The 13,073-nt window shown below is 58.6% G+C and overlaps 1 protein-coding gene across 1 annotated transcript; it reads right to left on the bottom strand.

Annotated features, from left to right (window-relative positions):
• Nucleotides 1-1,815: 1,815 nt before the first annotated feature.
• LOC137145937 (zinc finger protein RFP-like) lies at nt 1,816-12,543 on the bottom strand. The gene is made up of 8 exons (XM_067536931.1): nt 12,121-12,543; nt 11,698-11,793; nt 10,784-11,014; nt 10,350-10,372; nt 9,445-9,557; nt 7,626-7,646; nt 5,646-5,672; nt 1,816-2,375 (listed from the first exon to the last, which is right to left on the bottom strand). The coding sequence occupies exons 1-8, from the start codon at nt 12,541-12,543 to the stop codon at nt 1,816-1,818; spliced, it is 1,494 nt and encodes a 497-aa protein (XP_067393032.1).
• Between the last annotated feature and the right edge of the window lie 530 nt (nt 12,544-13,073).

Below are 13,073 nucleotides of genomic sequence, written 5' to 3'. Positions count from 1 at the left end.
GGTGAAATTATAATTATTCCAGTGTAGGAGAACAATGACTATGTTCTTTGAATGAGCCGTTCTTTGTGCTTTTTGTCATGTTATGCAGTGAACTATTTTTAAGGTCTAATCAGTGATTATTTTTCCAAGTCCGCGTTTCTGTAAGGAATTATTTCACTAATGGACCATTCTTAGCAGTTTTCCTAAATGAGGTGAGTTCATTTTAATCCAATACATGCTGTGGGGGGTGGGGGGATTTTTGATGCTGTTTCACCTTCAGCAGCCAGCTGACACTTCTCCTCTGTCTCGGTGCCCAGCGACGGCCAGGAGGAGCTTTGCTGGGAGAAATTGGCTACGTTTCCCAGAGTCTCTCCAGAGTCTCCTTCTCCTCCTCCTCTCTGCAGGAGCAGCTACTCCTCTGCTAACCCCCCTCTCAGAGCCCCCTGCACTCTCTGAAACTCACAGTCCATCATCTCCTTCTCTCTGCGTGTCCCTTTGGGAACAGATACAAGGAATAGGAGAGAGAATCTCAGCGGGACGGTCCCATCCCCCTGCACGTTCATTTCGGGGCAGGAGGTTTGTGTATCTAACTGATGCAGACTCAGCATCACGTGCTACAGGCCAGATGCTGCCCTCCATGACCCACGTGCTGCCCCTTGGAGCCAAAGGGGCCAGGTCCCAGGGGTCACTGGCTGTAGTCCCTGCTTTGTTCCCCAGCAGGCAGGCTGCAAAGAGGAAGGCGTGTGAATGAAGACAAAATAAATGTTAATTCCATTGCTAACAATCTGTTTAGAAGCATGTTGTTGAAATGTAAAATAACATATTGACACCTTGTTACAGCGATAATATTTTCTAAATTAGAATAAGCTCGCTTTTTTCTTTCTCTCCCTATTTTACATTGAGATTTCACGGGGTAGAATATTCTGACAGGAGTGACTGATCCCCGTCCGTCACCATCTGCTACCCCTGGGCCAGGGGACGGGGAAAGGTGACAGGGGCAGCAACGTGTGATGGGGCAGCAGAAGACAGGAGCTGTCTGTCCGTGTTTCCTACCAGTACCAGCCTGTGCCGGGAGCTGTTTGTTGCACTGCTCCAGGGTGTGGGACAAACACTTGGGGATGGAGGAAAAGCTGCCTGGCTCCTTCCCGTGAGCGGGTCCCATTCACCCAGCCTGGCCCCTCGCTCACACAGCCCTGGGGCTGGGCTCTCAACGCTTCCTCTGGCCCAGCTATCAAATCCGCTCCCCCAGCTCTCCCCACCCGCCACCCTCCCCCCATCGCACTGGGACCAGCTCCCCCCACAGCTGAGGCTGCAGCGCAGAGCGGCTCCTACAGCAGGGCCCCGGCGCTCCCACCCCTGCCCCCGCGCTGCCCCCTGTGTCTGTTTCACTCCCCACCATGGGCAGAGATTCCCCCTGGCCAGGAAATGCCGGGACCTTCCCCTCACTCACTGGCCCCGTTGCACTCACTGGGCTCCCCCACAATCGTCATTTCTGTCAGGGGCTCCCCCCTCGTTACATCCCCCAGAGTCTTCCTCATCTCAGCTGGGCTGTTCCCTTCCTGCTGCTGCAGCCCCCTCCCCACCTCCACCCTCAGCCTCCACCCCTGACATTCACCCCACCCAATGCACACACCCCCTGCCCTGCCCCCCAGCCCAGCAGTCGGTTCCCCCCACCCCCTTCTCTGCCCCTCTCCCTTCCCCGAACTCACAGGCCTGGTGCTGGGAACTGAGGGGCGGGTGGGGGGGGCAGGTGATGCCCTCCAGACCCTCCCCTGGGCACGGGCCTGGGGGCTGCTCAGCGCTGGGAGGGGACAGTCTCTGCCGCGGGTGTCGCTGTCAGGGACAGAGATTCCCTCCGGCCTGGGCTGGGACCGGGCAGATGATCAGGGGAGCTGCGTTTTTACCCCCAGCATTGACACCAGGACTGAAATAAGGGCGAAGCGTCCCGGAGAAGGTGCCAGTGACAGTGCACAGCTGGGACCTGTCAGTGACATTGTAAAATGAGACCTCGCCCGCCTCATAGTCCAGGAAAATCCCCACCCGGCTGGGCCTGACGCTCACCGGGAGGATGGTCGCTGGGGAGGTGAGGGCCTCGTATTCCCCATCCCTCAGCCACACGGCCCAGAATCCATCCTCAGGTGAGAGAGTGACCTTCCCCTTCCTGCTCACAGATTCCTTACAAACCCCCAGTTCCCAGCTCGGCTTGTCTCCCACCTCCACCTCCCAGTAACGCCTCCCGCCCGGGAACCCCTCAGTGCCCAGCACGCAGAGACAAGGATCAAATCTCTCAGGACTGTCGGGCAGATCCTGGCGTGTGTCTCCGCGTCTCACACGTTTCCCATCCGCAGACAGGACGAGTTTGGGATTTGCCGTGTCTGGATCCAGAGTCACGTCCACTGGGGAGAGAGTCACAGAGTCAGGGCCGGGGCCGGGGCTGGTCACGGGGATCAAAGGGAAATTAACCTGCGTCCCCGTTAATGGCTGGGGGCAGGGGGTTGTTGCCCGTTAAGGGGAGTCAGGGCCTGTCTTTCCATAGGAGCGAACTTGAGGGGCAGGAGAGCAGGAGCAGGACAGGGGTGGGGCGGGAAGGCGTCAGTGAGGTAGGTCAGGGGAGGGCAACCCAGGGACAGGCTGATGCTGGGAGAGGAAGAAGAGGGGCAGAGGGGAGGGGCAGGCACAAGGGCAGTGCGGGGAAGGGCAGGCACCAGGAGGACAGAGGGGGGGTGGAGGCAGGAGCAGGTCCCAGGGGGGCATAGGGGGGAGTGAGGGGTGTGGTGGGCACTAAAAGGGAGATGGGGGAGGGAAGGGGCAGACATCAAGAGGCAGAGGGGGAGGAGGGTAGAGGTGGGTGCCAGGCTCCCAGAGGAGTGAGGAAGGGGCAGGCACCAGGACGGCTGAGGGGGGCTAGTGGAGGGGTGGATGCAAGGAGAGGCACAGAGGGGAGGGGCAGGAGCCAGGGAGAAATGGGGGGCGAGGAAGCAGATAAGCACAAGGGGATCAGAAGAGATGGGTGGGAAGGACAGGCCCTAGGGGGGCAGTGGGGAGCAAAGGGAGGATAAGCGGAGGGGGGGCTGCCAGGGGGCCCAAATAGGGGTGAGGGAAGGGGCTTGCAGGAGGGTGGAAGATGGGGGTGAGGGTAGAGATGGGCCCCAGGGGGCAGAGGAGGAGCAAAGGGAGGGGATGGCCCCAGGGGACTAGCGGGAGTGAGGGGTGCAGGACCCAAGGAGGCAGAGGGGGCGAAGGGAGGGACGGGGGCTGTGTGGGGAGAAGGAAGGAGCTTGTGCTGGGGGATGGGGAAGGGTTGGGGGTCAGGACGGAAGAAGAAAAGGCAGGCACCGGGAGGTAGAAGCGGGGAGAGGCGGGTGCTGGGGGGACAGTGGTGGGGCTTGGGATGGGGCAGGCACCAGGCACTAGGTTCAACAAGGAGCAAAGGGAGGAGCAGGCATCAGAGGGTGGAGGGGGAAGAGAAGGGGTGGGTGCCAGCGGCAGGGGGGGAGGACAGGTGCCAGCAGGATGGAAGGAGGAAAAGGAAGGGGAGGCAAAAGGAGGGGAGTTGGGAGAAGTGGGTGCCAGGTGCAGGGGGTGGTGGTGAAAATAGGGGTGTGCACGGATGTACAATAATCCAGCTTGCACCTGGCCAGTGTCACGGGGGAAGGGAAAGGGCAGGCATCAGGAGAGTAGAAGGGCGGCAGGGGAAAGGCAGTTGCCAGGGGGACAAAGGGGGGTTGAGCAGAGGGGCAGACACAAGGAGATCAGGGGCAGGGGATGGCACCAGGGAGGAGAGTGGCAGGGACCAGTGGGGAGTTGAGAGGGGGGGGACCCCAGGGTAGAAGAGGGGATCAGGGGAGGCACAGATGGGGTGAGAGGAGGGATGGGAGACATGGGAGCAGAGGGGAAAAGGGGAGAAGTGGCTGACAGGGTGTGTGGGGGTGAAGTGATGGGGGGCTCCAGGGTGCAGAGGGTGGTTGGGGAGAGGGGCAGGTGCCAGGAGGGCAGGGGGCAAGGGAGGGGCGGGTTCCAGGGGCAGAGTCCAAGTAAACCCCAGCAGGGACTTTTGTCTCAGATCTTTGCTCTGTGTCGAGTAATTTCAGGAGTGCTGAAGAGGGGAAACTGAGGCAGGGTGCTTGCAGGCCACCCTGAGGCGGCTGAGGGGATGCCCCAGGGCGCCTCCCCATGGCAATTCTGTGAAACTGGCACCCATGTAACAGAGCTGCTCCCCTCCCCCCACGGACAGAGCCTGGCTCTCTCCAGTCTGGCTGTGTGGGCCCCTCACCGCGGTGTCTGACCCCAGCGGAGCCGGCGCCAGATGAGAACCTGGCGTGAGCGCTGAGCACAGGGTGTTTGTGCCTCCTGCCCAGCTCCCGGCTCCCCTGGCCCAGCTCCCTGGCTGCTCCCGCTGCCCCACAGCCTCCGGCTCCCCCTGAGCCTGCCCCCTCCTCCGACCTCAGACTGCCCCTGCCCTGCGCTGGGGGTACGGAGCCCCCTGCTGGCTGGATGCTGAACTGGGGGTGACCCAGGGCCCAGCACGGAGCCAGCCGGGTCTCTACAAAACCCTCTGCCCGACCCAGCCAGACAGGCCCAGGGTGTCGCTGGTCCCACGCTTGGACCCTCACTCCCCCTCCCCAGAGTTTCTGCTCCCCCTGCTGGGCCTTGTCTGCTCTCAGACCAGGAGCGTGTGGGGCCGGCAGCCCCTTGTTCTGTCTCTGCAGCGCCTGGCTCACTGGTGGGCGCTATGTCAGTAATAACGCTCCCTGCCCAGTGTGACAGCGCGGGGCCTTCCCCATTGCAGAGTGTCCTAGTTACTCTGCCCCACATGATCACCCAGCCACTCCCCCAAGCGCCGGATGTGGGACCCTGGGATCAGAGCCGGGGGAGTCGAGTGGCACTGACCGGTCGGGGTCTGGTGGGGTGACTGGAAGGAAAGGGTTAATCCCAGCGCGGTGGCACTTTGCTGCTCGGACCAGGCTCGTCTCTGCCCTCTGGATGCAGCACAGGGCGTGTGTCTCTGAGCAGGTCCCTGCCCACTCGCCCAGGCCACTTGCCCCACCAGAGACAATCCAGGTGCCAAGGGAAGGAGCCGCCCCAGCAGCGCCACACTGGTCGAGCCAGGGAGTGCAGCAGCAAATACAGCGGCAGAGGGGGGGCTCACCCATCAGAGCTGCAGGGTCCCCACCAGCAGGGAGGGGTCAGCGCTGGGCAACAGGCTGGGCTGGGTCAGGGGCTGGGGGCTCTGGCAGTGAGCGTGACGCCAGCACCAACGGCCTTGCTGGACACCCTGGGCCTGGCCAGCCTGGGGCAGCCAGCGAGTCTCTCAGGGCCTGGGACTCTGCCCGGGAGGGGGTGACAGGTTGGGGTGCCCTGCCCAGGACAGGGCGACAGGGGGAGGGGACAGGATGCTCCCAGGGGTCAGTGATTCCCTAGGATGAGACACCGGGAAGACGAGCTCAGGATCCCAACAGGCTCATGGGCCGGGGTCAGAACTGGCCGGAGCCCAGCCGTGCCGGGGTCGGTGGGAGGGGAGCCGGGATGTGCTGACTCTGGCCGGTCACAGGGAGGGAGCCCAGGTTTCGGGCACTACGGGGTGCTGGTGCCAAGAGCAGCTGCAGGGAGTGACTCTCGGCCAGGGGAGGGGCTGGCATCACTGACACAGGTTTGGCCTCGGTTACCTGCAAATCCTCGGGCTCTTCTGAGTCCTGGAATAAACCAGCAGAGAGAGAGAGGTGAGAATTCACACCGCAGGGGCACCCGGAGCGGAGTCCAGTGCGGGGGGGGCAGACCCTGCTGTCCCGATGCAAACAGCCCTGACGGTGCAGCAGCCGCTCTAGCCAGGTACATGGGCCTGTTCCCACCGCACCCAGCTCTGCACCGTCTCACAACAGCCCAGGGCTGGACAGGTTCTGACTCTGTTTTGTCTTTCCTGTCCCACGTTCACCTGCTGGGTTTCTCTCCTGTGCAGATCACTGCACACCCGCCCAGCCCAGGGGCTGCTCCACACAGGGGAACAGGCTCCCAGCAGCTGCTGTGACCTGCTGGAAGGTCTGAGGCCTTGTTTTTTGGCTAAGCAGTAGCAGCCATAGCAGGAGAGACAGCAGCCATCAGCTAAGCAGCATGCAGTCACATCTTCACCCTCCTGACATTACATCAGGACAATGTAGTATCGGCCTGTTAAGAAGGTGCTACTGGCCTAATAGGACCGACCACCACCAGATAAAGAAACAGATCTTAAGATGTGTAAAGAAAGCGTTGTTTGATAGAATTCTGTCTGGGAAGGAATCACGTATCGACTGTTGTGCTTGTAAACTTCTTATTGTTGTGTCTGTATGGGACCCACTTCTCTATTGTGTATTGAATGATTGCTGTTTGGTTCTTTGATTGTTTCTGGCTGTTGCATAACTAAGCTAACTAACTGTGGTTAATTAAGGTGGTCGGGTATGATTGCTTAAAGATTACTAAAAAGAATAATTTTGCAATATGTTAAGATTGATCAAAGATTTATTTTGTAATATGATCGGTTAAGGTGTAGCTAAGCAGCATTCAAGTTTCACTATAAAAACTGGGGTCCAGCTAGATGAAGAAAAGATCAGAGCTGCTAGAATCCTCTGCGTGACCCTGACGTGCAGCAACAAGAATCCAGACCAGACTAACCTTACCTGGTCCTCTGCTCTATCAGGATTGGTGAGCATAGCCTTGTATGCTTAGCTTGGGTACTATGTCTGGTCATTGTCAATAAATAGAGAAGAGGGATATTACTGTGTAAGGCTCCTTCCTGGTAAAAGATCCCACAAACCCACAGAAATTATGCCCAGAGCCGTACGGATTGGGAAAGGGTGGGCACTTCAATTAACCAGGTTTCACCTGTAGTAGAAAGTAAGAGCCGGAAACATGGGCCTAGCATAACAGGCCAGACCTGAGGCCTGAGTTAAAGTAATGGTCAAGTCTGTTATAAAGCAAAGTTAGCAAAAGTAGGGCTATGAATGCTGCCAGGCCACAGTAACTGGCAAGAACAGAGCTGGTGTAAACAAACACACATTCCAAGGATTACTGAGTATAAGCACATTCCAGAAAGGTCCCAGGACATCCTAATACGCCAGAGATAACGAGGTGCATTGACCTCTTCAAATGACACTAGAATGGATAGAAATGTCTTGTTAAGATGATGAATAGAGATGTTTTGACTGACCCATCGGTACAAGGTACAAGGTGGTATCACACCACATCGGGGGGCGGTACCTTGCCGTGTTAGGGGGTGCCAACTACACGCCAGAAGGGCAATACGTCATTTGTTTCTATCTATGTACAAAAGGGGGTTTCAGAGGAAACATCTTTGTCTGGTCAAGTGCGGAACGGAAAGTCCCACCGTTCACTGAGCTGGTCCACTGTCAGGGACACACAATATTAAGTGTACTTGTAGCACGTATCGGGCATTTTATCTGCTGTGCTCATCTGACAATATACGTGGCCGGGTGCCTTCGTTGCTCAGCAGATCTCTGGTTGTGTCGAGTTATTCAGTCATGGGATGGAATCTTGGTTTTCTGCGCTGAGCTGGGACAGCAAACACACAGGGAGCGCACACGCACGCAGCCAACTGACAACAGCGCCCAGAGTGCGGGTAACACTGCCCTAGAACAGCTACTCGGGATTCTCACCTCTCTCTGCAGCCAGCCCCTCTGCAAGGAAAGAGAGAAAAATCAATAATGAGTCGCAGTCCCTGTATCACCAGTGCTAAGAATCATTCGATCACAGCTTCCAGATGATACGATGTCAGTGAGAGAAGAGGCACTAAGGTCTGGTCCACACTTAAACCGCTACAGTGACACTGCTGCAGCTGCCCCACTGTAGCACTTCAGTGTAAACGCTCCCTATATTGACGGAGGGGTTCTCCCATCAGTGCAGTTACCCCACGTCCCTGAGAAGCGGGGACTTAAGTTGTCTGCACTGCGCCACTTCGGGGTGTGCATTTTCATTCCTCTGAGAGACCACTTCTGCTGATCTGATTTTCTGGTGCTGACCAGGCCTAAGACCCAAGAAGCAGCTTTTCACTGGGATTTAGGCAGCTAAAGGTGCAGACAGACACCTCGGGAGATTTGTCCAAGTGCTGAAGCAAGTCAGACACGTCACTCCTATTGAAATCAATGGGAGGTAGGTGCTTAGCCTGCTTTGGGGTGTTTGAAAATCCCACCACACACCTAAATCCCTCTGAAAATCTGGCCTAAGGTGTTCAAAACACTAGGGCCAGATGCTCAGCTGGTGTAAATCAGCAAAGCTCCACTGACGCCCAGGGAACTGACAACCTGGCCTGAGTCTGTCTGTGATAACGTGTCTCACGCTGACCAGCTACCAACGTTCCCAAGAAATATCCCGCTTGTCCCTCTGCCCACGTCAGGCACACGGGAGGGAGACTCTCTCTCCTTTCCCAACAGGAGGGCGCTGCCACAGGGATAGTTGCAGCGGGGAAGGCACTTTCACGCCAAGCTCCTGTTCTCAACCATGGATGTCTTTATGGGAAATCTGCCTTTCTGCTCAGAACAGCTTCCCTGGAGCTCAGAAATCCACCAACCCCCTGCTCCCTTCCTCCAAACAGAGACAATCAGAGCCCAGCAGCGTGGCTCTCAGGAGCCAGGACACAGGCAGCCAAGCACAGCGATCAGAGCAGGCGTCAGGTGCTGAGAAATGGAACCAAAGCCAGAACCGGAGCCAGAGCCAGAAGACGAACGCCCGAGCAGAGGGTCAAACCGGAGTCAGAGCCAGGAATATGAGCTGAGAGTTAGAACTAGGTTACCTGGAGTCAAGGAAGGCAGGAGCAGGGCTGGGTCCAAGGCAGAAGCGAGGCTGGGACAGGGTTGGGACAAGGCAAAGAAGCAAGAACAAGGGAGGGTCTAACCCAGCAGCAGGTCAGGGAATTACATTTGTACCAAGGCAGCCTCCAGGAGTTTCCCCTAGGCCATAAACATCTTGCCTGGGCCAAGGGTGGGGAGCCCTGCCAACCAGGGGCTCTGGGCAGGACCCAGGACATCCAGGGGTGCTTGGCCCCACAAGCTCACAGCCCATCAATGGCTGCCCCACCAGCAGTGCTGGTTGCAGGTGTGGATGCAGCAATTGCCCACGGATCCACAGACCAGGTTCTTGCCCTGTGGATCCTCGTGGCAGCTCCATGTTCAACCTCAGCTGGCTGAATTGCAGAGCCAGAGCAGTGAGCAGCAAATCGGAGCCTGAGAGAAATACACAGAAATTCTGAACAGCAGCAGCCGGCAGGAGAGTCAGCCCCTGAGCTCAGCTGGCCAAGGCCAGAGCGGCAGTGATTGCGAATGATCTGCCCCGCTCTGTTTGAACAGTCAGGGACTGACAACAACACAACCACCGGGGGCCTCCCCTCCTGCAGTCTCAGCTCCGCAGCTTCCCCATGGGAGACCCACACCTGTCCCTGCCCGGACACTATAAGAGAGAAACCCGCGGAGCGTCCCTTACCCAGGAATCCCGTCACAGCCCCCTGGAGATTGTTCTCTCGAGCGAAATCCCGGATTCTCTTTTCCAGCTCAGGGGATTTGGGCACCGGATGTGGAGACGTCGCCTCCTCTCCCCTGCAGAGACACGAGTGTGTTTATTCCTTTCCTCCTCGGCCCTAGGTCCCTGCTGCCCAAAGCCAGAAAGGGGGGTGGGTGGGAGCTGGGGCCACAGGCAGAGCTAACAGGGCCATGACCTCTGCTGCCCAGGGAATTTAGTGCCTGCAGAATCTGCCGGGGCCCAGCCTGGGGACTGGCAGCCTCTCTCCGTCCAGAGAGAAAACACAGCCTGGACAGCGCCAGCCCCAGCTCTCATCACACCCGACCTTGCCCATGTTCCCCACCAGGACCTGAAGGGGCTGCTCCCAAGGCTGAGAGAGGGACCCTTTCTCCAGGCCCAGCCACTCCTCAGCGTCTCCTCTCAGCCTCCAAGGGGCCTGGTCGCTCCCCACGGGGAGTGGGGTCCTGAGACATGGAAATGGCCCCTCTGAGGTGTGAGCTGGGACACTCGGCTCTTTCCCCACAGGCCTCTGGGCCCCCCTCACATGGGACAGGCTTTGGGCCATGACTGAGCTGGGGCCAGGTCCCAGTTGGGCCCGCGGGGTGACAGGCCCCAGCCCCAGTAATGATCCCCTGAGTCGGCCTGGCTCCAGGGAGGTTTCTCCAGCCCAGAGCTGGGGGATGATCCTCCTCATGATGGGTCACAGAGCCACAGCTCCAGGCGCCCCAGGGCGATGGGGAAGGAGGCGGGGCTGGATCCAAAGGGTGAAACTGTCCCATGGTCGGGGATCTGGGGGCTGGGGCTGTAGCCGGGTCTCTGAGCCTCTTCCCAGCACGACGGGGCGTGAGGGGCAGACGAGCCAGACGTACCTGCTCACGGCGCTTCTGACACTCTAGAGGGGAACGAGAGACAGAGCAGAGAGTCAGTGCCCACGGCCCAGCCCGGCCACTGCCGCAGACGGGTCACTCTGCTCCCACAGCCCCAGCCCCACAGGCTGCTCCCCAGTGGGGGGGAGGCACTGAAGGATTGTGCCAGTGGGAGCAGAGCCCCTGTCCCACCAGCTGCTCTGCAGGGACAGCCAGGCCCCTGAGCTGAGCCCTGGGGCTGGAACAGCCTTTCACCAACTTCCCTCTCCTTCCCTCCCTGACAGCCCAAACTCCTGTCTCTCTGCAGACTCGGGACCCCTGGCCCTGCAGAATCCCCAGGCTGCGCTCTCTGCACTGAGTTACCCTGTGAGCCCCAAGTGACTCAGGGGCCGTCCCCTCCCTGCACCGGGCTCTGGGCGCGTCTGACACGGTCTCACCTGCAGCAGTTCAAGTGCCGGCTGCTGACATTTCCCCTCCAGCTCCGTGATCAGGGCGCTGAGCTGGGAAATCTCCTCGCACAGCTGGGTGGTGTTTTCCGTCCTCCTCCTCCCAATCTCCTCGTCCAGCTCTCCCAGCCGGGCCAGCAGGAGGCGCTCTTGTTCAGCCAGGAACTGGCACAGCTGCTCAACCTCGGACACCACCAGCTGCCTCTCCACTTCCGTCTGCCTCTGCAGGGACAGGGTGGGGACATGGGGAAAGCAGGGCATCATGGGAAATGGCACAAAGCCTTGTCCAGGCTGCACAGAGCGTTTCATGTCACTTCTCTGCCAGTAGAACTGTGTCTACACCAGGGCTCTGGCCAGGAATAAAAAATGTCACCAAAATATCATCCCCCCAAACCCCATCACGGTACCAGCGACAGATTTCAGTGTAGACCAGGCCTTGGCAAACGCTGCTGCCCAAACCACCCAGTGGCATCACTGGAAATGTTTGACACTCAGACCCTGGGATGAGCAAAAGTCTCCCCCAGCTTCACCCTGACCCCCTGCGACACCTGTGCACATTCAGCAGTTTTAGTCTCCTCTCCCCCCCCCAGTGCTACAGAGGCAGAGCCAAAGGCTGCTCCCAGCTGCCCTGTGCGACCCCCCTGACTTCAGTGGGAATTAACACCAGGGTCACAGAGCATCTGACCCTAACCCCACTGATTTCAGTGGGTCACGCCTGATTTACACCAGGTACCTGAGAGCAGAGTCTGCCCTGCGCTGGTTAAAATGCCCTAAACTCCCTCACTGCATCGACCCTGGAAATCCTTCACACTTCTGAATTACAGACACCAAACAAGGCAGAGACTCCCCCTGCTGCTGTCGCTGGCGCCCCTGTGCAAACCTGCTGGGCGGGGCAGGGCACCTACCAGGAGCCTCTCACTCTCCTTGTCCCAGTCGGATTTCAGTCCCTGCAGCTCTTCTCTCTCCTCCCTCAGACGCTGCAGGCGGCTCAGGATTTTCTCCTGCAAACACAGACAAGGGCTCTGGGGGCTGGTTTGGGTCCTTGGTTTGTGCCCTGTGATCGTCACTGAGCAGAGGCTGGGGAACCACGTCCCCTTCTCCAACCCACTGAAAAGTGAGTGACCCCAGCTCCAAGGGAACTCCCGGGGCAGAGCTGCTGGGCCCGGCCCGGCTCCTCCCCAGCACCATCAGCCCCAGGAAGGTTCTTTGGTCCCGGGATCGGGCACTTCCCCGGTTCCCGTCCAGGGCTGCTCAGACCCAGGCCAGGGGCTCTGTGAGTGCAGAGGCTGGGCCTGTAACACCCAGCCATGGCGATAACTGCGCCCTACCCTGTACTCCTGGGCAGCCTCCTCAACGGGAACCACGGTGTGAGCGCGGTGAGCCCGGGACTCTTTGCAGATCAGGCAGATGGGGGTTTGATCCTCCTCCTGACAGAAGAGTTTCAGAGTCTCCTGGTGTCTCTCACACACTCTGCCCACCTCGGGCTCCAGCACCGCCTGCAGCCTCAGGCCCTTCACTAACTGTACCACGTTGCCCAGCTGCCGGTTGGGCCGCAGGTGTCTCTGCTGGGCGGGTTCTCGGCACTGGGGGCAGGGGAAGTTTGGCTCCGACTCCCCCCAGCACCGGCTGATGCAGGCTCGGCAGAAGTTGTGCCCACACTCAATAGTCACCGGGTCTGTGAAATACTCCAGGCAGATGGAGCAAGTCACTTCGTCCTGGAAGCTCCGGGCCAGCTCCCTGGCAGCAGCCATGGCTCCTCCACCCGGGCCGGGAACAGTCGCTGCAGGTTAGTTTCACTTTCCCTGTCCCGAGCTCAGAGAAGCCGTTTTGGCTGGTTCTGGCTGGGGCGTTTCCCTTCCTGCTGTTCCCAGTGGGCCCGGCCTGAGCTGCAGCGAGTCACCGCCAGTGTCCCAGCCCAGGGGCAGGGGAGACAGAGCCAGGGCCAGGAGCGTTGTTGGGTGCGGCTTTGGTTTTTCATGTTATATTTTATTACATTTTTAAATAGCTACACACACAGACCAAACTGACATAGCCAATGGCACCTAAACTTCTCATAGCACATTAACAGCTCACAGTGTATCAGCCTTTTGCTAGGTTACCTCGGATACATTTGAAACCCATCTATAATATGAAGGGTGACGATAGAAATCACGTATTTGTATTACACAATTTAGAAACAAACAACATTTGCTGATAAAAATCCAACTAGTTAAAGAAAAATTAAATTAAAATAACAAATAGAGGGAAAGTTCAGAGGAAGGAGATAGAGATGGGGCAGGAA

The sequence above is a fragment of the Emydura macquarii genome, unplaced genomic scaffold (assembly GCF_026122565.2).
Source record: "Emydura macquarii macquarii isolate MOO-44397 ecotype Brisbane River unplaced genomic scaffold, CSIRO-AGI_Emac_v2 contig_3689, whole genome shotgun sequence".
Classification (NCBI taxonomy): domain Eukaryota; kingdom Metazoa; phylum Chordata; order Testudines; family Chelidae; genus Emydura; species Emydura macquarii.
Note: the sequence above shows the minus strand (reverse complement) of the source record. Positions and strands in the feature narration are given on the sequence as shown.

Excerpts from the sequence above, each read along its gene's own strand:
- LOC137145937 (XM_067536931.1), bottom strand. The coding sequence starts at position 12,543 with ATGGCTGCTGCCAGGGAGCTGGCCCGGAGCTTCCAGGACGAAGTGACT. Across the intron at positions 11,015-11,697 it reads AGGAGAGTGAGAGGCTCCTG|AGGCAGACGGAAGTGGAGAG; the intron begins GTAGGTGCCCTG and ends CTGTCCCTGCAG. Across the intron at positions 2,376-5,645 it reads AAGAGCCCGAGGATTTGCAG|TGGACGTGACTCTGGATCCA; the intron begins GTAACCGAGGCC and ends CTCTCTCCCCAG.